Source organism: Monodon monoceros, unplaced genomic scaffold, assembly GCF_005190385.1.
Source record: "Monodon monoceros isolate NGI ecotype Baffin Bay Population unplaced genomic scaffold, NGI_Narwhal_1 Super_Scaffold_6, whole genome shotgun sequence".
Classification (NCBI taxonomy): Eukaryota; Metazoa; Chordata; class Mammalia; order Artiodactyla; family Monodontidae; genus Monodon; species Monodon monoceros.
The window spans coordinates 84,681,866-84,704,628 of record NW_021703783.1 but is presented as its reverse complement, the minus strand read 5'-3'; the positions used below and the strand labels follow the sequence as shown (position 1 = coordinate 84,704,628).

The window sequence follows — 22,763 nt, the reverse complement described above, 5'->3', positions numbered from 1 at the left end:
TTGTGAGTTGGGCTCAGCTCGTGTGTGATTCACCCCAGCTGCCAATGACACTCACAGGAAGGTGGAAGGGAAGTGGACGATCCAATCCAGGACTCCAAAGGGAGTGTGGGCTGGTTCTGAGCGCCTGGGTTTGAGACCCTGCTCCAACCTCCTGTGTAAATTTGAGATGGTCAGCCGGACTCGGTTTCTTCCTCTGTGAAATGGGAGTGGTTGTGAGGATAAATGAGTTGTACGTCAAGTTCTTAGAAAAGTGTGTGGCCCACAGAGAATGTTATCCTTGGAAGGAGCCCTCTTGGGAAAGGCAGGATGGGGTCTCAGCTGTCTTTGTACCTTGGGCAGCCTGGACACAGGACATCACAGAGTAGGCGCCCAGGTGTTGAAGCCCCTTTCTTCACCCGTAAATCTAGGGGCCAAGACAAAATGCTCTCCAAGGTCCCTGCCGGCGCATAGGAAGAGAATCCTGGGATTCGCTGAATGCAACTGGTGAAATGTAGACTTCATTTCCTACTGCCTGGTTTTTGGCAGGAGGTCTTGTTGCGGGAAGGGGAGGTATCTTCAGCTCCCAAAACCTTTTTCAGATTGTTAGGTGCAGGCTTTGTCAAGTGTAAGGAGAGTCCGCATTTCCATTCAGCTCAAGGCAGACATTGCTTTATAAGCATGTCTGTGAAGTGAGTTCTGGCCTAGGCTCTAAGTTAGTTAGACCGTTCTCATTTTCAAAGAAGCGAATCAGTTTTCTCATCTATAAAGTGGGATGATAATAGACCCTGCCTCCTGGGTTGTCAGGGACAGTGCCGAGAACTGTGCCCAACATGTAGCCAGTTCTCAATAAAAATTAGCTGTTATTATTTGGGATTCAGAGGAAGGCAAACTCATATCCTGCTGGGTTGCTTGGAGGGATCTTCACTCATTCCTTAGCTACTTCAAGTTTAGGGGGCTTTGCTTTTGGTCCCAGTGAGGCTGGAGGCCTGTGGCTGCCTCTGCTCTCCATTGTGCATTTGGGTCTCCCAGTGCTTTTAGCATCGACGGTGTGTGTGGGGGGGGGGGGGGGCGTTCAGCATCCAGGGAGCTCCTTCTACCCGGGGACAGGTGGGTGGAGGCAAGACTCCGGGCAGGAGGAGAAGACTAAGGAGGGGCCCTCTCCCCAGTGGAAGGCATGTTTTTGGCATCCTCACTTAAAAGGAAGAATTGACCGGTGTGTTTACTAGTCTTTCATCCTTAAAGATGAAATCACTCTATCAAGCTCACCTCTGTGGAGCGCTTTATATTCACCAGGCCTTGGGGTGAGTGTGTTACCTGCATCATCTCACTGACTTCCCGGTCGTTCTTAGACACCCCCCGTCCCAGTGAGAGAGATGCTCTCACAACCCCCATTTTACTGCAGAGGGAGCTGAGGCCCAGGGACACGCTATCTGTGACCGGAGGATGATGGCAGGAATGAAATTCACATCTGCCTGAGCTCTCGGCTACGACCCTAGACGGCTTCCAAGGAGGAGTAGAAATAGCTGTCATTTTTCCTTCTGCCTCTCCCAGGTTGCACGTTTAAACACATTTATTCAAATACTTGCTGAGCTCCACCGCCGTGCCAGGCCCTGTGTGGGCACCAGGGAGGTGGTGGGGTGGGGCTGGGCAACGGCAACAGGGAACAGCCTCTGCCCCAAAGGAGCTCAGCCACCTCTTGGTTTTAGAACGTGCAGCTGCCCCTTGTCATTTCTAGATCTCCAGCCTTTGTGGTCAGCGCTTACCCCTCCTTGCTGGCCCATTTAAGGACACTGATTCCCTATTGTATTTCTTTTGTGTGTGCTTTAGTCTCTTAGAATTTCATCCCTTTACATCAAGTACATTCATTATGCAGCCATGATTTTCTCAGTATCAATTATAAGAGAAGACAGCAAACTTTGAGAAGCTCTCGGCGGTCCTTGATGTAACGCTACTACCTTGTCTAGCTCTCAGTAGATCAGAAAGTGAATTATTTCTCCAACTAGCAGAAGCCGTGGGAGGGAAGAGGCTGATACTCGGGTTGATCTGGTGAGCTCAGAGCCCAGCACGTGAATGTATTTGGGTGGAAAGGCAGGGCAGTGATGCACCTGCTCCAGGGAGAACCCCGCTTTGCATCTTCCTTGTGGTTAATTGATATCTGTTTCCCAGGCAGAATCAAATGGAATGCTCGGGGAAGGAACCAGTGTGTGAGTGGGTGTGCAGGCAGCTCATGGCAGAAATCCTGGAGAGGGGAGGAATGAAGTGGAAATCTCCACTGAGTCGTATCCACCTTCTTGAATGTGTAGGAAGGTCCAGAGCGGAAGGAGGATCCTTTCCCTAACGGTTGTAATAGCAGGAAACATTCATTGAGTGGCGGGTGTGAGCCAGGCACTGTTCTAACTACTTTACATGCTACCTCTCCTTTGAGCCTGTATTATTAGTACATTCATTTTGCAGACCAGGAAGGAGAGGCTTAGAGAGGTCACAAGACTTGCCCAAAGTCACAGAGCTGGGATCTAGGGCTGGGCTGTCTGACTTCAGGGTCAAGGTTGTAATCATTGGGCTCCATGGCCTCTCATGGGCGCGGATCCTTGGAGGCTTCTGCAGCTTCCTGCTTTGGTCCTTCACCCACACGCTGTGGGGTGGACTTCCACTGAACCCAGACTTACCGCTCAGAGAAGTTGTGTCCAGGCTTGTGAAAATAGCAGCTGGAGGAACTTGGTTCCATGAAGCCAGTTATTCCGTGTCTTACTCATTTATGTCCTCCCTGTGCCTGGTTCTGTGCCTGGTGCACAAGAAGAAGGCACTTCGTGTTTGTGGAATGGCTGTGGAGTGTTAGGAGTCTGGGGATGTCGTCAGGAGGCTTGGGGGCCAGCCCCACCATTGCCACAACTTGAGCTGTGTGACCTGGGGCGAATTACGCCTCTTCTATGGCTTCAGCTAATTTCTCTGTGAGATGAGAGTTCTGGGACTGATTTGGAGCTTACTTTCCAGCCCCATCCAGTTTCTGCATTTGGTGAGTCTTCAGGTCTTGTCTCCAAATTGCAAGTGGCAGTCACCAACTCCTCCCTTGTTTGTCCTCTTTCACTGGAAGGCAGGCTCTTCCAGGGCATGGATTTTCACCAGTTTTGTTTACTGGTGTTATCTCAAGTGCTAGCATGGTGCCTGGCAAATCAGTATTGGTGACATGCCTGCATGCGTGCCTGAATGAATGACTGCCATCTCTCTCTTGCTGATGAAATCTCAGCCTAGAAAAAATTCTGGGGCTAAAGCCTAAGAAGAAAATTAAGGAGCAGCTGTACCATTTTCCAAGAAAAACACCATCTTTATAAAGGCAAGGTGCAGCCGAGATGGGGAAAGTTTATTATCTCTGCTAGCCGAGGGATTAGGGAGTCAGCAGGATTCCTCGATTTTTCATCATCTGGTGATACTTTTTGCAAACCACAGAGAAAACAAAACAAAAACAAAAACTCTCCCATTCCTTCCCCCCGCCGCCCCAGCGCCTCCTTTAACTTCAAGCTGAAAAAGCACTTGCTGCTTGAAACAGCTCATGAAGGAAAAAATTATAACAAATATTTTGCATTTCTCTGGTGGCGGCACAGTCTGAATTCCTTTCAGCCCCACAATGAGTTCTAATTTTATGAAATGTTTGGATTAGCCACCAATTTTCCGGTGGAATTTAGGAGGCTTGTATCCGTACTTATGCTTGAAGCGAAGAAATCTCGTAAAATCCATGCAGGGCCCAGTGGGACGTTGTAGCCAAGGACAAAATGACCATCAGCGGAATGACGGGGAAGAGAGAGATCTCTCTGGCAGCTGTGGGCAGGCTTTGTGGATGGCGGTGTGTTCTTGAACCACAGTCTCTGGGGCTTGGCCGGGCTGCATACCACTTCCAACTGATCATGGCCTATAAAAATTCCAGCCCAAGTACAATGCCTTGTACCTCACCTTGTTCTTTCAATCCCCAGAGCCAGAGAACATTAGGGCATCTGGTAATTGGGTGAGAGGCATTTGATAACACATGGTGCTCTACCCACCTCCCTCACCCTCATAGCACTGAGTGCCTTGTGTTATAATTTCCAGTCTACTAATCTCTTTCCGCCCCTAGACCTGTGCTGTCTCATGTGGACACACGTGCCTATTAAAGTTAACATTAATTACAGTGAAATAAAATTAAAAACTTAAGTTCCTTGGGCATACTAGCCACATGTTAAGTGCTGGATAACCCTATGGGGCTGGTGGCAACCATCCAACAATGCAGGAAAGATCATTTCCATTATCGTAGAAAGTTCTAAAGGGTGGCGCTGCTCTAGAGGCCGAGTTTAATGACAGCAGGGACATGCTCCACCCGTTTCCTTGCTTTATTAGCTCCGTTCACAGCACTTGTCACCATTTTAATTATCTCTAAACAACCTCGTTCATCACCTTCTCTGCATCTCCAGCGTCTAGAACAGTGCCTGGTATACAGTAAGCACGGTGAAGATTTTTAGAATAAATGCATGAAGTTGTCTGTCTGATTTAGCATTGCTTTGCATGTGCCTGCCACCTTCAAAACAACTGACTGACCACTTATTGAGTTGTAACTCTGGAATGGATTCATCTGATATTTGTTGAGCACGTACTATGTGCAAGCCTCTCAGGCTGTGATGGTGGGCAAATGGACATGACCCTCTAGTTAATGAGCTTAGCCAGTCTGAGGGCTCTTAGATTTGTGGGGACATGGGAATCTCCTGGGTGTGCCAGTTAAAATGCACCATCTTTGGCACCCACCCCAGAGAGCCTGGTCCAGCAGGGCTGGGGTGCGACTTAGGGAGACCTGGGAATCTTCAGCATTTTAACCAGATAACACAAGGGAAGGTGATGGGGTTGGTCCATGGTCTGTCCTTGGGAAACACAGTAATGGAAAGCTCGTTGTATTCATCTGAGGATATGCCCCCGCCACCTTCTTCAGTCCACACCTTCTTTTGTGATAACTGGAGGGCCCTAAGACCCCACGCCTTTATATTGGAACCGCAGTTTGAGGTCTCTTTGCCTGTTATTTTCCCATGGAGTAATAATAATAGCAAACAATTACATAGCAGGAATTGTGCCAGGCAGTAGTCTAAGCACGTTGAATCACTGACCTAATTCATCCTCATGGTAACCCTAAGAGATGCACAGCATTATCATCCCCATTTTACAGTGGATAAACTGAGGCACAGAAAATTAAGTCACTGGCCCAAGTCTGCACTGCTTGAATGGGAATGCCAGCGTGGAAGTGCTGCGGGGCTGCTCCTCTGTCACTGGACCTTGAGCTGCTGCCCCCCCAAAATGCCGAATGTGCCTTTATATCCTTTTCTGCCAGTTGCTCAGAATCAGAGTCAGGTATATTTAGGAAATGCCTGTTGAGGGGACTAACACGTGTGGGCCTTAGGAGCTCTGTTGATCTACAAATGCCCATCCCTGGCCTCAAAGAGCATAATAAATTCAGACATTCCCCTGGGCCTACTATACCTCACCCCTGTGCTGCCAGGTGTAGGGGCTTGCAGCTAACAGGAGAGACAGAGGCAGAGGCAGGGACTTCCCGAGAAAGTGTCACACCCAGGTTAGGTCTTCCTCTCGCCAGGAAAAGCAAAGCAAATCTTACAAGCTAGGTGTTCCCTCATTTTGCTGCTTGTGACTCTCCATTCTTTGCGTAGTTTTGTTGTAGAATAATATGCCTACTTCACCAGCAGGGGTTCTGAGTGCGTGATGGGGGGCATCCAACATAAGGAAAGATGTGCCTCCCTCCCGTCCTTTTTTCTCCCACCTAGCAAGGCAGGAAGCCCCTTAGAGTTGGGAGATGCCCAGAACTCCTGACCCACCTGGGAGAACCTTGAAAGAAGGGGAGCGAAGGGAGAGGAGAGAACATTTGTAGAATAATCACCCTCCATGAGGCCGTTTACGTGCATCATCTTATTTCACAGCAGCTCTGTCATGATCCCACTTTGCAGTTAAAAAAGTTGATGCTCAGAAAGGGTAACTGATTTGCTCAAGTAAGCAAGGTAGCGACAGAGTTAAAAACTCAGGTCTGTCTGACCCCTCTGTGGGCTCTTCCGGCTACACCGCTTGTTCTCAGTCCCGGCGGAGCATTAGAATCACCTATAGGGACCTTTTAGCAGCTCTCTGCGGGTGGGGCCCGGGCATCACCATCTTTAAACAGACGCTTGGGTGCACGGCTGGAGCTGAGACCATGGTGGAGCATGGTGATGACAGAGGCCCAAGGGTCTGCACTCCTGAAGGTGTCCCATCCATGCCTGGTCCACCTGGGACCTTGCCCACAGCAAGGTGAGGCCCCTCCCCTATGGGGCTCCCAGTGTGCTTCCTCCACGGAGGGCTGGTGTGTCCAGAGCCATCCCACTGGACCTGAGCCGCGGACCTTTTGCTCTGTTGCATCAGAGGCTGCTTGTAAATCAGCAGCTGGCTTGTTTTCTTGTTAGGCTCCAGTTGTGGTGACTTTTGTGTCCTGCAATTCTGTCCTACAAAATCGATTCCCTGGGGGTTACAGAAGTACATTTGGAAGGACTTCTTTTACTGGGGTGACCCGAAATGTCCTCTTTCAAAAGAGGCTACAGCTGTTCCTTTTCTCCCAAGCCCTGTCTCACTTTGCCCTCTGACACCATCCTCTCAACCTCGTATTTTGAAGGTCTCGCTGCAGGGTTCTTACACACATTTCTGCATGTGGCCTATTTGTTAATAATAATAATTTAAAAAGGGGCTTTGCAGTATGTACTGTATGTTGGACAGTATTGGGCATTTTTTGTATGTTGTCTCATTGCATTTTGCCTTTTCTTGGCAGTGATGAATCTGGGGATCTTTATCCTCAAATGGAGGAAGTTACAATTATACCATGATTTGCTGGCATTTTGGGAGGATGAGGTGCTCCATGGACTATAGAAGCTGCCATATTGGGGCAGTTGGCTTGGCTGGGATGGTGGTGGGAAGTTGGCTAGTAAAACAGAAGAGGGTGGGAGAAGCAGAGAGCAGCCCAGCGGCCCCTAGGGTTCAACGTGACATGAGCCCAGTGAAGAAAGTGGAGAATTCTTGTTAATCTGATGCATTGGTTAAGTGGAAATACTAAAAGGTTATAATAGAGAGCTCTAAATATAGTTTTCCAGGTAATTGAAGCTCGCTTATTTACAAGCCAATCTTTTAAAAAATTGTAGCCATTTCTTATGGAAATCTTTCTCAGTTGGATGCACACTTTCTTGCTTTCTTAAAACAAAGTACCTTGAAGGTAGTTAAACCTTTTCTCGAAGTCTTTTGGGGAACTTCTAAATGGTTCTCAGTACTGTATTTTGGAGTTCTCATGTGTGCTATTTATAGTTTGTGTATCTGCTCCTTCATCAGCTTCCATGCCTTTTTGTGACCCTTTTAAATGATAACATTTTTCTTTTCCCTCTAGCAAAAATAATGCATGCTCAATACTGAAAACTCACAAGACACAGAAAAGTTAAAAGACGAAAGGTAAAAGCCAGTCGTCCTGTCCTGATTCCACCAGGGAGGCTGTCTCTAGTGGCTTTCTAGTTCCATATTTCCACTTCTCTACAGCTTTGCCATGACAAGCTTGTTAGAATTGTGTTAGCAGGAAAACATTGGGTGACCATCTTCAGGGGCTCAGTGGATGGATTCTATGCCATTTCTTGGGGTGGCTTTTCTAAGAGTTCGTTTCCTTTCTCATACAGTCTTCAGAGCTGAATGGGCCCTGACAATGAACCTAATGAGATTCTGTTTTCTCTTGTAAAAGAATGAGCCATTCTGGGGAGAGTTGGCCTGGCCAGGCTCACTCAGTTAGTATGTGGTTGAGCTGAGTCTCTTGATTCAAGGTCCAGTACATTTCCCATTTCGCCATATCTTACCTGTGTTCCGGAGGGACAAGTGACTTTGGAATAAAGGAGCTATTGCTATATTTGGAAAACTAAAACCAAGAGAAAACCTACCTTCACCTCAATCATCTAGGTTGCTCAAGTGACAGATTTTTTTCACTTCTTTTCTGAGGGAGTAAGAAACAGAATGTGGCCTCCTCCTTAGCATGCCAGCCAGACCCACTGCCCTTTTGAACATCAGTCTTAGATTAGTACCGAGATGGACTCAGAAACACACTTGAAAGCAACTTGCATTATTATCCGTACATAGCTTACATTTTATGACCTGCTTAAAGATGCAGGGAGCATAAATCTTGGGGAGGACCGTCTTATTTACTTGTTCTTCTTTTCTGCAGATGGGATGCTTGCATCAGAGCCTGGCTGGCTTCAGATGTCTGCTCCAGGATATTTTAGCTGAACTGTATGAGTCCATTAAACAAATGTAAGAGTTTTTGGGAAAGGAGGGCTGTGTCTCAAACCAAATGTTTTACATGGAGAACATCTGGGGAATATTGGTATTTGTGTGTACAGTACATCAGAAAGCAGCTTGGCGGGGTTCAGCTGGGATGTTTCTGGCCTGCGGTTGCTGGATTTGACAGTTGTATTGTAAGGGAATGGTTCTTATGAAGTGTTGCCATAAAGGCAGGGCTTGGTCCAGGAAGGGGTGTCCTCGTTTAGCCGTGCACTCAAATTGCTCTGATTAGCTCCCCAGCCAGATCGCCCACGACATTTGAACAGTCTGATATCTGAGCTAGTTCTCCCCAGGGTTTAAACAATGGAGAAAAGAAGCATCACAGTGCCAGGACTTGGGGTGTTTCTCCTTTACCCCGTGGTTGCATGGATTTCACGACACTTGGAAACAGGTGTGGCCCAGTGGAAGTAGTATTGGCCACAGAATCCAAGTACCTGGGCTGGAACTTGGGGTGTTGCCTTTATGACCTGTGGGGACTCAGAGAGTTCCTTTCGGCAGGATCAGTTTCTTTCTCCTGCAAAATAAGTAATTTGTCTCATGGATGGTAGGGAGAGTAAAATAAAGTGAGATGGCACTGTATACATGGCAATGTATACATACACACCTTGGTATTGCATACACGGGTTTGCGGTCTCACCCGCAAGTATAGAATCAACGTGGACCAGAGTGGAATTGGGAATCTGACATCAGCAACTTGTAGATTTTGGCCCAGGTTGGTGGTAGTGGGTGGATGAGTGAACATTCTTTTTTTTTTTTTTTTTTGCGGTATGCGGGCCTCTCACTGCTGTGGCCCCTCCCGCTGCGGAGCACAGGCTCCGGACGCGCAGGCTCAGCGGCCATGGCTCACGGGCCTAGCCGCTCCGCGGCATACGAGATCTTCCCGGACCGGGACACGAACCCGTGTCCCCTGCATCGGCAGGCGGACTCTCAACCACTGCGCCACTAGGGAAGCCCTGGGTGAACATTCTTATAAAAATTATGACTGATGGGATTCAGCATGTTTGATTCAGCTCAACTCAACACGTGTTTATTGAATGTCTGTTATGGGACCGGACTCTTCCCTACTTGTTGGGGACGCAGGGGTGAATGAGGGTTCCTATCCTGCCGTGTCTGCTTCCTATTCTGGGTATTGACCGTGAATGACTCTCCCTTTTATATTATGTGTGGACTGTGATTTAGGTAGTACCTGCCGTCTCTGCTTCCTGTTCCGGGTATTGACCGTGACTGACTCCCCCTCTTATATGTGGACTGTGATTTAGGTAGTGCAGACAACGACTGGCATATTAGTCTGCTTGGGCTGCTGGAACAATACCGTGGCCTATGTGGCTTAGATGACAGAAATTAATTTTCTCACAGTTCTGGAGGCTGGAAGTCAAAGATCAAGGTGCCGGCAGGGCTGGTTTCTGGTAAGACCTCTCCTCCTGGCTTGCAAATGGCTGCCCTCTCCCTGTGGCTTCACATGGCTTTTCCTCAGGGAGCACGTGCTCCTGGGGTCTCTTCCTCTCCCTCCAAGGACTTCAGTCCTGTTAGATCAGGACCCCACCCTTATGACCTCATTCAACCTTAGTCACCTCCTTAAAGGCCCTGCCTCCAAATAGTCACATTGAGGGTTAGGGCTTCAACATTTGAATTTGCTGGGGGGAGGGGAAGACAATTCAGTTTATAACACCTGGTAATATTTTATAGGGTAGAACATTATTTGTCAGGGAATATCGTTGGACTTCCTGTACCTTTCTTGCAAGATTGGTCAAAACAACCTGACTGAACCCCCAATCAGCCAGAAAAAAAGGCCAAATTCCACAATAATTTACTATGTCTTTATTGGGGTGAGAGAGGAAATTATTGTAAGAATTAATCTGGATGGGTCCTGAAGACGGTATTTCAACTAGTACCAGTCAAGTGAAGTAGTCAGAGGCCCATCTTATGGAGGGGATGATGGAGTGTAAGGCACATACATGACATGAGTGAGCAAAGAGGACAGGGGAGATTCTCTCCTGGCTCTTGTCAGGGATGGGAAAATTCATACTCTGGGCAAAGTGAGACTCAATTCTCCTCTTAGGAGCATGAGGGAGACTTGGGGGTGGAAATGGGGGAATGAGGCCCGGAAGGACTTCTACATCAGTTTCCGCCTGTGATCTCGCAAAAGAACACTTTGCTGGGAAGGGTCTCAGAGTCCTAGGAAGAGCATCTCCTTGGCCAAACTGTAGGTCATGTGTCTACCCATTGGCATGGGGAGGGTGCAGTATCTTGACTGTCAGTCTCTTTTAACAGTGGGGTAGGGGTGGGCCCCAGTGCAATGTCAGGGTGCTCCTACTAGTAGAAGGATGAATGGTGCAAGGCAGGGAGAGCCTGTCCATTGCCCTCTCCATGGGATTGTAAGCAACTTGAAGGGTAGGTCCATGATTTTCAGGATCTTGATCGGTACCTTATCTAGAGCAGATTTCCCAGGATTGCTTGCTGGAGAATTGACTCACTGTTGCATCATTTTAGGGATGTGCTTCCCAGACCCTCTGGTCTGATTCTGCCTTTTGTTCAGCTGTGTTGCCTGGCCCTGCAGAGAGCAGCAAGAAACACCAGTGGATGTGCTTTTGAAGATGGGACTGATTTGAATAAGAAAAGACTTAGGGTGGGGACAAGGCGGTGCGGTGTGGCTTTGGTGGCGCCTGCATCTCCGGAGACTCCGATTCAGCCTTCTTTATAGACACCCACTAAACGCCAGGCACTGTGTTACTTGCTTTGTCAGTGTTGGTACCGAGCTTCAGAGTGGGGTCTTTGGGTTTAGCAAGACCCAGCTCTCCTGTTCATTAGTTGTGTGCCCTAGGGCAAGTTACTTCATCTTCCTCAGACTCAGTTTAAATTCACTGAGAAAGCAGAAATACTCTTTTAGTGAGAATTTCATGAATGAGCTGTTGAGAGGTTTAACAGGATGGTGCCCAGTGCCCGGCACACAGCAAGGGCTTGATAACTGGGAATTATCATGATTACCACTAGCTGTTGTTGTGAATTCTCTCCCAGCCTTTCTGGAGTGGGCACTATTATTGCTCCATTTTAAAGATGAGCACGTTGAGGCTCAATGATTTTGGGACAAGCAGGGATTCAACACTTGAGAGTTTAGCCAGGTCAAAGAAGACGCAGTGGCAGGGGGCTGGGGGCTGGGTTGGGTGGAATCAGATGCCCTATTATTGTTGTATGGTTTCATAAAGTTCCTTCTTAATACTTGGGGACCATGTCAGCCACAGCTCATTGGCGTATACAGAACACCAGTTACCTGCCAGGCACTGGAGATGTTGCAATGAATAAAACAGAAACGGTCTCTGTGTGAATGAAGCCTGTAAGTAATGGTGAGCAAGGTTAGGAAAGGGGACCTATATGTGCGTTTCGGGGGCTCATTGCAGGGGGTGGGTGCGGAGGAGGGGGTCAGTTGCAGAAGTTAGTTGCAGACAGTAGGGTGTGGGGGGATCCGGGCAGAGGAAATGACAGGCACAAACGTCCAGGGGCATGGACACACCCAGGCTGCTCCTTAAGTCCCTGTAATGACCACAGACCCCTGCCCCAACCTCCCTGAGGGTAGGCACTGAGTGATGGGTGTGGGTGAGGCCCATGGAGGCAACCGGCCTGATGGAGTGGCAGGAAATTTCCACCTGGGACTGAGCATGCGCCTTGGGGGTTGGGCTGGCAGAGCTGGGTGGGGGCTGTGCCTTTGTAGCTGGAGGTGCTTCTGTGACAACATCCCTGGTAGCAGGTTGGCCGGGCGGTAATTAGCGGGCTGACAAGCATCCAAATGGATTGTGCCGGGGGGTGGGGAGAGGATGGGGGGGGAGTGGAGGGCGATGGGGGCGTCCAGCGCGGGGAGAGGGGCTGTGGAGCAGGGATAATGGACACTGAGAGCTGAGAGCTTCCCCTGGAAGGAAAAGAAGCTGCTGCTTGTGAGGAGGTGATGAATGAGGCCTCTGGGGGTGGGGGCGGGGACAGACTGCAGCCCGGGCTCTTATTCCTTCCCTGTCTGATCCGTCTTTTTTTTTTTTTTTAACATCTTTATTAGAGTATAATTGCTTTACAATGGTGTGTTAGTTTCTGCTTTATAACAAAGTGAATCAGTTATACATATACAATGTCCCCATATCTCTTCCCTCTCTGATCCGTCTTTGCGCTCTAATTGCTATATGCCCGTTTTTCGCCTAAGAGGGATTCTGTCAGTATAAAAATAACCTCTGAGGACTCTTCTGTTTCACTTATCTTTAAAATCACCCATGGTTAACATATAAAATTTAAAGCCATGCCCTTTAATTTGCGTGTGTGTGTTATAGGTATCCTACCATCTTAAGAAATTAAAAAACTTTTTTTTTCCTTTGTTCTGCTTACCTGGATCAGCTAAACTCAGTTGGCTAATTTCCTTTCCCTTTGGAAGACTAATGTTTCTTCGGTCTTTTGTGTCCCTTTTTCATTGGTTCCCAAGGTCAGTGATTCAGTGGCCGCCTGAAGTTAATATTTAAAAGCAATGTTTTCAGTGAATTAAGAAATAATGGGAGAAGAACCGCCCAGGTATGCCTACTCACGTGTGATATCAAATCAGGCTTCAGATATTGGAACAAGGATCGGACTGAATTGGACTGAAAAGTGTCCCCAGCAGGTCTGTGTGAGGACAGCCCCCTGGCGTCAGATGGAAATGAAATCACGCATCGTGCTGTGAAACGGGTCCTAAATGGCCAGCATGCTTAGGCGTGGCTGTCACCTCCGCCCCATGCCCCCATCTCAGTTTATTAATAATGCAGCAGTTCTGGGGACTTCGCTGTGCTGGGGCCTGCCTCACATGTAAATGTGAATTTAAACCCTTTTTTTTTTGGGTGGCAGTTTCAGTCCTGCTGCTAGCTGTGGTTTGGAATTTGGTTAGGAATCCCCACCCAGGGTATGATATATCCAGGAGTGGAGTGGGAATCAGGACCCCTGTTGCCGTTCCAGTACTGCTGTTAGCTTCGTGAACTTGGGCCTGTACTTTAATCTCCCTGGGACTCGGTTTCCTCATCTGTAAAACGAGGGGGCTGGCATAGAACATTCTGGGGCCCTTGTAGTTCTGACATCTGCCAGTGATAATGTTGCTGGTTATGCCTTCTCGCCCTTCATCATACGCACAATCTGATGCGATCCCCACAGCAACCTCGTGGGGTCAGTGCTCCTGTCACCTTATTTGCAGACGAGGAAACTGAGGCTGTGACATGTTTGTCTGAGTGCCTCCCTGTGCAGGGGGCACCTGGGCCAAGTTGCTGTGACTGATGACAGGGCCAAGGGGCTGAGGCTGGCTTTCTTAGCAGCTCTGGCTGGGGCTCTGCTGGGCTTGGAGCTTGATAAATCACAGTTGTGGAATCCTAAGCTTATTCAGGCTGTGGTGTGAACAGTGTCAGAGTGATCAGACGCTACTGCTTGAGGCCGTCCAACTCAGAAGTAACCTCAGCCCTCTGGTCTGGTCTGTCCTCCCCCCAGAGCTATGGAAACCTGGAAGAAGAGTCGTAGAGCTTTAGATTTCTGAGTTGGTGTTGCATTTGGCTTTCAGGAACGCGAGAGTCCAAAAATAAACCCCTGCTTGGCCACTCGAGTCCCAGCTGAACAAGCCTCGCGATTTCGGTATTTTTGTGACGCTGATGTTGCCTGTGTAGCGTCTCTTGTGCTACTGGAGACCATTTCCTGCAGGGGGCCTTGGGATGGTTTCTTAGAGATTTCCAGCGGATCCCCACAAGAGGGGGCTTCTCACAGCCCCGGCTAGACCTTCTCTCACAGAGCAGGCAGGATGGGGGGGCTCCAGACCTCACCTCCTCTCTCCCCCTCTGGACACATTCACTTTGATCAGGTGTGGGAGCTCCAGGTGGCCTGCAGAGCATGAAGTAACCCATGAGCAGCCAGCTTCCGTGGCCTCCCGGCATCCACAGGCCTGCCTCAGGCTAGGATGAGCCAGATGTCCTCTGGGAACAAACCTTCCCTTTCCCAGGGGCAAATTAATGCAGGTCACTGAGTCCCTTCAAGGAAGTAGCTTGTTTTAAATTCCCCTCTTTATAGATGGGCAGTTCATGAATTTTCCTTAATCATCTAGCATTTAATATGACTGCATAGTATTTAAGTTATGGAAGGAGTGCCATCCCAGCCACATTGACTGTGGTTTAAGGTCAAACTAAAGAGTGCAGCAGAATCACCAGGGAAGCTTGTAAAAAGTGCCCATCCCAGCTTGTCCTCATCCTCGAATTCAATAGGTCTGGGCTGGGCCATGGAATCTGCATTATGGCAGTCAGCATCCCCCTTTCCTCCCCAGACGGAGGATCTGATGCAGGTGGTACGCCAACCAGCCTTTGGCCAAGTGCTGTCTCCTGGAATCTAACTGCGTGCTCGGGGTGGGCTTGTCGCTTGCTCTATCATTGCTGCTGGCGCTAACTTTCCATCGGCGCCTACCCGGTCAGCCCTGGCCACTGTCTCCTGTTTACAAACCTCAGCGCCATACAGGGAGTGTAAATCTGCCTGCAGTTTCTTAGTCGTTAATTCCACTTCCCTTGTGGCACTGACACATGCAATAATGACATTCTTCGCTCAGCCCTTGAAGGGGGCAGGTCCAGAACAAGGGATGACTGTATCTGTAGATAGAAACATCCCAGGCCCTTCTGAGGACCTCCTAAGTGGGCCCTGGCCTGGACAAATAAAAATCTGCTTTGCTGTTTCAGTTCTGGAGATAGAACACATTTTTCATGGCAGGAGAAAAAAAAATCAGGGTCATCTGAGGAAACACCATCTCTTATGGGGAGTTTTGGGAAATTGAGGATTGAGAGCTGATTTACACAGGATTATATGTTCAGAACCTCTTAGAAGGTTAAAAGGCTGGTGGTGGCGAAGGCGAATGGTAGGATAATGTTCTTTGAAGAAAAAGGTCTTTCTTCTATATGCTGTGCTCCCTGGCGTCAGGACGCCTCTCCTCAGAGCCTGCTGATACAACTCTTGGCTTCCAACCTGCTTCTGTCTGAAGAAACATCCACACATTGACATGAATTAACAGGCCAGAGAGGAAGAGGCCCACGGTGGAGCTGCCTTGGATTCCCATGGGGCTGGTTGCATCATGGCAACTTGCTAGAGTGTTGTCCTGAGTTGGCCAGACTCTTCACAAAGAGCTGGGGGTCATTTAATTAATTAGGGGCCTTGGCTGCAAGGTGGCCTCCTGGCTGGTGTCCCCGTGGTAATGGCCGGGCACAGCCTTTCTAAGTGAAAGCCGTTTGGTGATCCTGGGGAGCTTTGGACCCGTGGGGCCCATGCGGAGCTGTGCCTTTGCCTTGAACTCTGACCATCAACCAGGCCAGAGCAGGAACGCCCTACGCTGGCCTCCAACTTGACTTGGCTAACCATTCATTCCCACTGCAAATGGCCTCTGGGCCTCTTGGTAAGAAAAGGTCGCCTGAGCTGCCTCTGACTCAGTGCCTTGCAGCTCCCGTGGAGCAGTGGAACGTGGCCGGGTGTGAGATCACACCTATGAATGGCAGGGAAGCTGCCAGCTCCTGTTGCCGGGATTAGAACTCAAACTTGTTCTCACTAAGTGATGCTAATGCTGTGTTTTATGGCCCTGTTTCTTCCCTGCTGCTCAGTCCCCAACTCCTGACCTCACAGAACCTCACATGGGACCCTGTAAAAAACTTCATCTGCTTGGAGGGGGCCCATCACACTGGGCTTTGGGGACTGTTTGGGATCCTTTGAGAGATTCTGTCACCTGCCATGTTTGCTGTCTGTCCCAACTTTATCCACAGCCTCAAGAACCAGCAGCCTCTGGGCTCAGCCTGCCTGGGTTCAAGTCCTCGCTCCATCTCTTACAGGCAACGTGACTTTGGGCAATGTTTATCTCCTCGGTGCCTTGGTGCCCCTGTACAATGGGGCTGTAGTTAGGACTAAATGAGATAAAGTCCACTGGCACGTGGTTAACACATAATAGATATTAGTTACTGTTATTATTAAGGATATTGCTGCTGCTTTAAAAATGTTGGTATGTTAGGCCAAAGACAAAGCACAAAGATCATGCTACTCAAAGTGTGGTCCCTGGGCTGACAGCACTGGTGCATCACCTGGGAGTTTGCTAGAACCCCAGAATCCCAGGCCCCACCTTAGACCTGTGGATTCAGAATCTTCATTTTGACCAGATGTCCAGGACCCCTTTGAGAGGCACTGTTCTGGAACAGCCTCTCTTTAGGCTGACAGATGTCAATCAATGAGCATCATGGGAAGTGGCTGTGGAGGGAAGAGGGTAGTGATTCTTTTGGTTGGAGCCTCAAATACACACAGTCTGCGCGGAATTTTCTCCACTCCCCAAAGCAGCCCAGGAAGATGGCTGGCTGCCCTGCTGTGTGTAGGCATGCAGGCTGGATATTAATTTTAACCTGTTCTTGCCTCAGTACAAATGTGGGGAAGGGGAGGATGTGTGTGGGAGGAATGGGGAGGGGAGAGGCCCGTGTGATGACGTGCTGTGGGCTTGTCACCCCTTTAAATGTGGCCCAAGACCCTGTATCACCGTGTCGTTCTGACAGGCCTCGTTATAGTCACTGCCATTCAGTGAACACCTGAGGGCCAGGCACTGCACTTACTTCTCCTCCTTACAACAGCCCCAAGAGTTAGGACTTGCTGACCCCATTTTACAGATGAGGAAACTGAGACCTGTGAGGTTCAGGTTTGCCTGAGGTCATCCAGCCAGCAAAAGCCTGAGCTTTCACCATACTGCTCTGCTCCCCATAGCCCTGCCTAGACCCCCGAGCTCTTAACATTCCCAGTGGCCACTGTGGAAGAGGAAGCCCAGCAGGCTGCAGAGCACGTAGTTTGGGGTGATTATTCAAAAAGGGAAAAACAACCACTGCAGAAGAGAAGGCTGTTATATTTAGCAAGGGATCAGCATCGGCTGAGCTTTTTGCCTCTTAAACAAGTCAGGCACCGCAGGGCAGAATTTGCAGGTCCACGGCCATAAGGTTTAATCATTGAACGATAGGGTGGCCTCATTTATAAGGCACACGGTGATGTCTAGACTTGGGAACACTTAGGAAAGGGGCTGGGCTGTGCGTTGGGCTTAAACACCTGAGTTCCCAGCTTCAATCATTTTGAAGGCAGAGTGAAATCTCTCCCAACTCCTGCAGGAACAAACTGGACTTTTTTTTTGGAGGGTGTATGATTTCAGACATTTGGTAACCTCTTCCTGCTGGGCCCTTTCCTTACCTCTGTCTTTCTTTGTAGATGTGGGTGAGGATTGAGGAAAACTGGGGAGGAGGTTTGCTCCACAATATCGGGCATCTCTGTGTATCTCTTTGGTAGCCTTTGGCCACTATTGGAAGGAGAAAGGGGAAATGGTCCTGAGGTTGCTTTTCGGGTTCCAGTTGTTCGTCCTCCTGTCTGGCCTCAGACTCAGGAGCCACGGATGCTCATGTGGGCTCAGCTGTTCTGAGCTTCCAGACATTTCTGATGAGGGTACAATTTAAAGACCCAGGAGAGAGATTCTCCTGCCCTTTTTGCACTTTGGGAACAAATGTGGTCTCCATTCCCTAGACCTTCACTTGCTGCCCCACAAGGAAGCAGGAGGAATTCAAGTTTGTTCTCAGGTTGGAGAAAAGGAAGGAAGGCCCTATTTATGGGGTATTCTCTCTGGGTTAAATGTGGCTGACATTTATTAAGCCCTTATCCTGGGCCAGGCATGTTCTAAGCCATTTAATCCTCATAGGGCCCTGTGAGGCAGGTCCTGTATTTTCCTGCTTGACAGATGAGGAAACTGGAGCACAGAGAGGTTTTGCAACCTGCTCAAGGTCACACAGCTGGTGAGTGGTTTTAGCCAGGACTCAAGGCCATGTCCTTAACCATCATGCTGCCTCACCGTGTGCTGGCTCAGTTTATCCTTCAACTTCACAAAGGAGGCACTGCATTACGTTACAGAAGCTGCATTTTTAGATCTCATTCTCCTTTTTAAACAACTCTTCAAAAATGTGACAACCATTTTTAGCTATCTGGCTCCTATGGAAACATCCTGGGAGCTGGATTTGGCCTCAGGCTGAATATGCATCAAACAAAGAAGCAGGATAATTTCAGATGGTGTGGGAAAGGTGTAGGGAGAGTATAAGGCCAGGAGTGTCCTTATCAGGTAGAGGGGTCAGGGAAGGCCTCCCTAAGGGACCACGGAGCTGAAGCTTGAATGATAAGGATGTAAAGATCCGCGGTGTGTAAAGCACTTATCACAGTGTCTGTACCATCTATTAAGTGCATCGTGAATGCCACTATTATTTCTATCCTTATTGCTTTCGTGGTTGGCCATTCATTGGATCTATGACCTTGGGTGAGTCATCTCCCGCTCTTGGGAGTTGAACTGAATGTCTCCCCTCTGGCCTTGACAGTTGCACAGTTCTCAGTGATTTCTAGCATTCGTCTCCCACCACGCCTTTGAAATAGGGGGCAGAATGAGCCCTCTTTTGCACTTTCAATAGAAGATTCATTGTCGGAAGAGGGAAGCTTTTGTGGAGGGACAACCACCATGGCTATTAACATTTATGGAGCTCTTTTAGTTTCCTCAGTGCCGAGTGGGGTGTGATTAGAATGTGGGCACTTTCCTTTTCACACTGGGCTGGAAACATCCCTCTGGCAAAGACACCGTGGGACCGTTGGCCTCTCGCTCCATGGTTGGGGGGATTGACAAGTCCACTTATTTTCTCAACCCCCCGAATGTCACTACCCTCCCCTGACCTTGGATGGTGAAAGAATTTATTTCTATTGTCATTTGACAATAGGGCCTCCCCAAGGCCAAGTTCAGCCTGCTGTATAATCAAAGGGGTAGTTTCACCACTCGGCCCATCTTTAGTTCCTGGAGGAATGTAGGAGTTGGTCCAAGAGCCACCCACATCCTCCACGGCCTGAGTGTGTTCACTGTTGGCTTCCTCCAGAGCAAGCTCCCAGGATCACAGGCCCTGCTCAGATAAAATAAAGCCTTCAAGTCATGTCTTTACATTTGACGTAAGCAGAGGCAGGCATTTCTTGCTGCATCCTGAATGGGGCTGTCGTGAGGGCCTGGGGGAGCTGGGGGGCCTGGCACCCTGGTAAAAGGGGGCCTTGAAGCTGGAAGCTCATTCATCTCTGTGCAGCCTCCTTGTCTCCAGATGTGTGGTCCATCCACACTCTAGGGAGGGTGCTACCTGCCCCTGGGTTCACAGCAGGGCGTCCTGTGTTTCCTGTTTGCTTTCCCCATTCCTCGATTGCCCACGTTAAGTAGGATGCCAAAGAAATCCTAAGTCACCTTCTTGACGTGCCTGTCTTGGTGGTGCTGTTTGACTGGAGTGGTCCCTCTGTTTTTGCTCCAATTCTGCTATCACTTCCCTGGTCTGGCCTCTCATCCACCTAATAACATCAACCCCTGCCCCCCTGCCCTTCTTCCCTCCTTCCCCCTTCCCTCTCTATGTACCTGCCTCCCTGCCCACACTCAGTGTTTTCTCAGGCCTGCCACGCACCAGGCATCGTTTTAAGCGCTGGAGAGAAAGCAGTGAACAAGATCCCCACTAGTGTAGGGTCAGGTAATGACACCAATACTGATTTAATGACAGCTGGGGAAAGGTCTGCAAAGGAGGAATCCGGGGACCTACTAGTTGATTTAACCAGCAAAGAGCAAAATCAAGAATAATAAGAGCTTCCTAAGTCTTGTGGCGTCACAGATGGACTGGTGGTATTTTAGAGACATTTCCGTGTGTAGCGCTGCATGGGGATCTGGTGCCCAGTCGGAAACTGCAGGTGCTCACAGGTGTGAGTGCCTTCCTGCTGCAGCCGCCCATGCTTGACCCTGTGATAGGCAAGGTGTGGCCCTGGGCTGCTGTTTTTCCTCCAGGGCCTTTGCAGTCCGAGGGGTGGTTTTACTTCCTTTCATCCAGGAAAGGTTGCTAAGGTGAGGGTCGAGATCACAAGAGGACCAGTTTGGAGGGAACTAAGCAGGCTTTCAGAGCTGGCAGCAAATCGATTGGCAGGTTTCCTTGTTACCCATGGCTAACCCCCTCCGCCAAAGTAGTTTTTGCCCCCCTTAGAGCCAAGGCGGATTAAATTACCAACCAACTTGTTTATGAGCAGAGATGAATTCATTGGCAAATATATTTCTTCCTTATTAGATTCCCATTGTCCTTTAATGTCTTTTTATTTATGTGTTTCTTTTGAGTAATCGCTCTGCGCCTTGGCCCTGGCAACTCTCTGCAGTTTGGATTTGCAGACAACATTGGCACGGAGCTTTTGGAATCAACTGGGGCTGGGCAGGGAGTCTAGCTTAGCTTCCTTGGTTTTACTCTGACTTTTCTCAAGCAGGGCCTTTTGGTCGTATCACTTGCTGTCAAAGGTGCCTTAGTGAGAGGAAGGATGTAGGAAGGATTTGGCTTCTGAGCAATTGCATCAGCATAGCATAAGCCGGAGTCTTAAAACGCAAGGTTTGAGCAGAACTGGCCTTGAGACCATCACTGCGGCAGCTGCATGGTGGGGCTGAGTGATGCTAATTTCACCTCTCCATGTTTAGTCATCGACACCCTGTAAACCAAGCTCTCCTTTTTTCTTTTTTCAAAGGATCAGGATTCCTAGAGTAAATGAATCTGGCCGCGTGAAGCAGCCCTCTGCTTTGTGGAAAAAAAAAAAAAAAAAAAAAGCCACCATCCCAAACCCAGGCTGTTAAAACCTGATGTTTTCTGTTGTCTGGAGAAGGGTGTTTTTGCTATAAATGAAAGATGTGACGGGGGTATTTCGAAGCTTTGTTTTGGTTATTGTCGGTTCTGCCAACAAGTAACATCTGTATTTATTTTCCAAACTCTCCCAATGGCTGATTTGCATCTGTTTAGTTCTCTGAGTAACATTTCATTTCCTGACTTTATAGGTTGCTATAAAATCCATTCGTAAGGACAAAATTAAGGATGAACAAGACATGGTTCACATCAGACGAGAGATTGAGATCATGTCATCCCTCAACCATCCTCATATCATCAGTATTTATGAAGGTCAGTGATTTTTTTTTCACCCCCGTATCAGTTACCATTTCTCATACCATGGGGCCTGCCAAGATTTTTAGGTAATTGCCCTTCTGGGCAGGAGCCAAGTATTTTTTCCTCATGATGCAAAAATAGCTGGGTGTTATCTCTTATTTTGTTACCTTGAGTGCAACCAGACACATGTAGCACAGCGCACTTTGGTGATAAAGTAGCTGTGGCTGGTGCCTTCTTCTGTCTTCCCCGTTTCTTGGTGGTTGCTAAGCAACCCACCTTATTGAAAACCACTATGTGAGACAGCCATGGTTTCTGGAAAATGGCAGTTTTCTGGGTGGCCAAGTAACGGTGGATCTATTGTAAATGTCATTCCCCAAAGCTGATGCTTCAGGGGTGGTGTCACGAGTTATTCAAAGTTAGCCTTTCTGAGTTAGGAATTAACTTCCAGCAGGTCCAAGAAATGCCAAGAAAGAAGAGGGATCTGTTGGTGTGACAGATACTTTGCAAATACAGTTCGAGTTGTTGGTGTTTACAGAAGGACAGGGAGGGGAAAAGCTTATAAAGGTGCTCATGCTTCAACTCTTTAGTTCCTCATGGGAAGAAATGGAGAGTATAAACTTCCCAGTCTATCATTTAAAAAAATATCCTTTAAAAAATTACACAAGCAACATGTGTTTATGGCAGAAATGATTGAAATACAACTGTTAAAATTTTGAAAATAATTTCTGCTCTCTCATTTTGATGAATGGCTCTTTATACATATTTATATTTTTAGTCTACTTTTCTATATCTGTAATGTGGTTTTTTTTTTTTTTTTTTGTGGTACGCGGGCCTCTCACTGTTGTGGCCTCTCCCGCTGCGGAGCACAGGCTCCGGACGCGCAGGCTCAGCGGCCATGGCTCACGGGCCCAGCCGCTCCGCGGCATGTGGGATCTTCCTGGACCGGGGCACGAACCCGTGTCCCCTGCATCGGCAGGCGGACTCTCAACCACTGCGCCACCAGGGAAGCCCTGTAATGTGGTTTTTATCCAGAGTTAGATCATACTGTTTATACTGGGTTTTAGCTTGATATTTTTTCATTTTTTTATATCATGCATCTCTTCCTATATCAATAAATATTCCACTATAAGGACATTTTAAAAGGCTTTATAGTGTTCCATTTATGGACATACCATAATTTATTGGATCTGTTTTCTTTTGTCAAATATATAAATTGTTTTAAATTTCTGGTTATTATAAACAGGGCTTTAAAGACTCTCCTTGTACATCATGTTTACATTCATTTTTGATTATTTTCTTCTGAAAAATCCCTAGTCTTGGATTTACTGAGTCAAAACATTTCTGGAATATTTTTTAATATACGGTTGAGCCAGAAAAATAAACCTATTTTTAATTTCTGGTCGGTTCATCATAACTTATACAGTAAGGGCTAAGAGGAAACCAGACGGTGAC

The 22,763-nt window shown here is 48.3% G+C and overlaps 1 protein-coding gene across 3 annotated transcripts in view; it reads left to right on the top strand.

Annotated features, from left to right (window-relative positions):
* The window catches only part of NUAK1 (NUAK family kinase 1), a 69,250-nt gene that overhangs the window by 8,527 nt on the left and 37,960 nt on the right, over positions 1-22,763 (top strand). The window contains exons 2-3 of one of the 3 annotated variants that reach the window (XM_029206514.1): positions 8,216-8,301; positions 21,206-21,326. In XM_029206514.1, coding sequence (XP_029062347.1) covers positions 21,254-21,326 — 73 coding nt within the window. In that variant the 5' untranslated portion in view covers positions 8,216-8,301; positions 21,206-21,253. Of the gene's footprint in view, positions 1-8,167; positions 8,302-21,205; positions 21,327-22,763 lie in introns of those variants that run through there. The other 2 variants (XM_029206515.1, XM_029206513.1) reach the window with 2 other exon arrangements.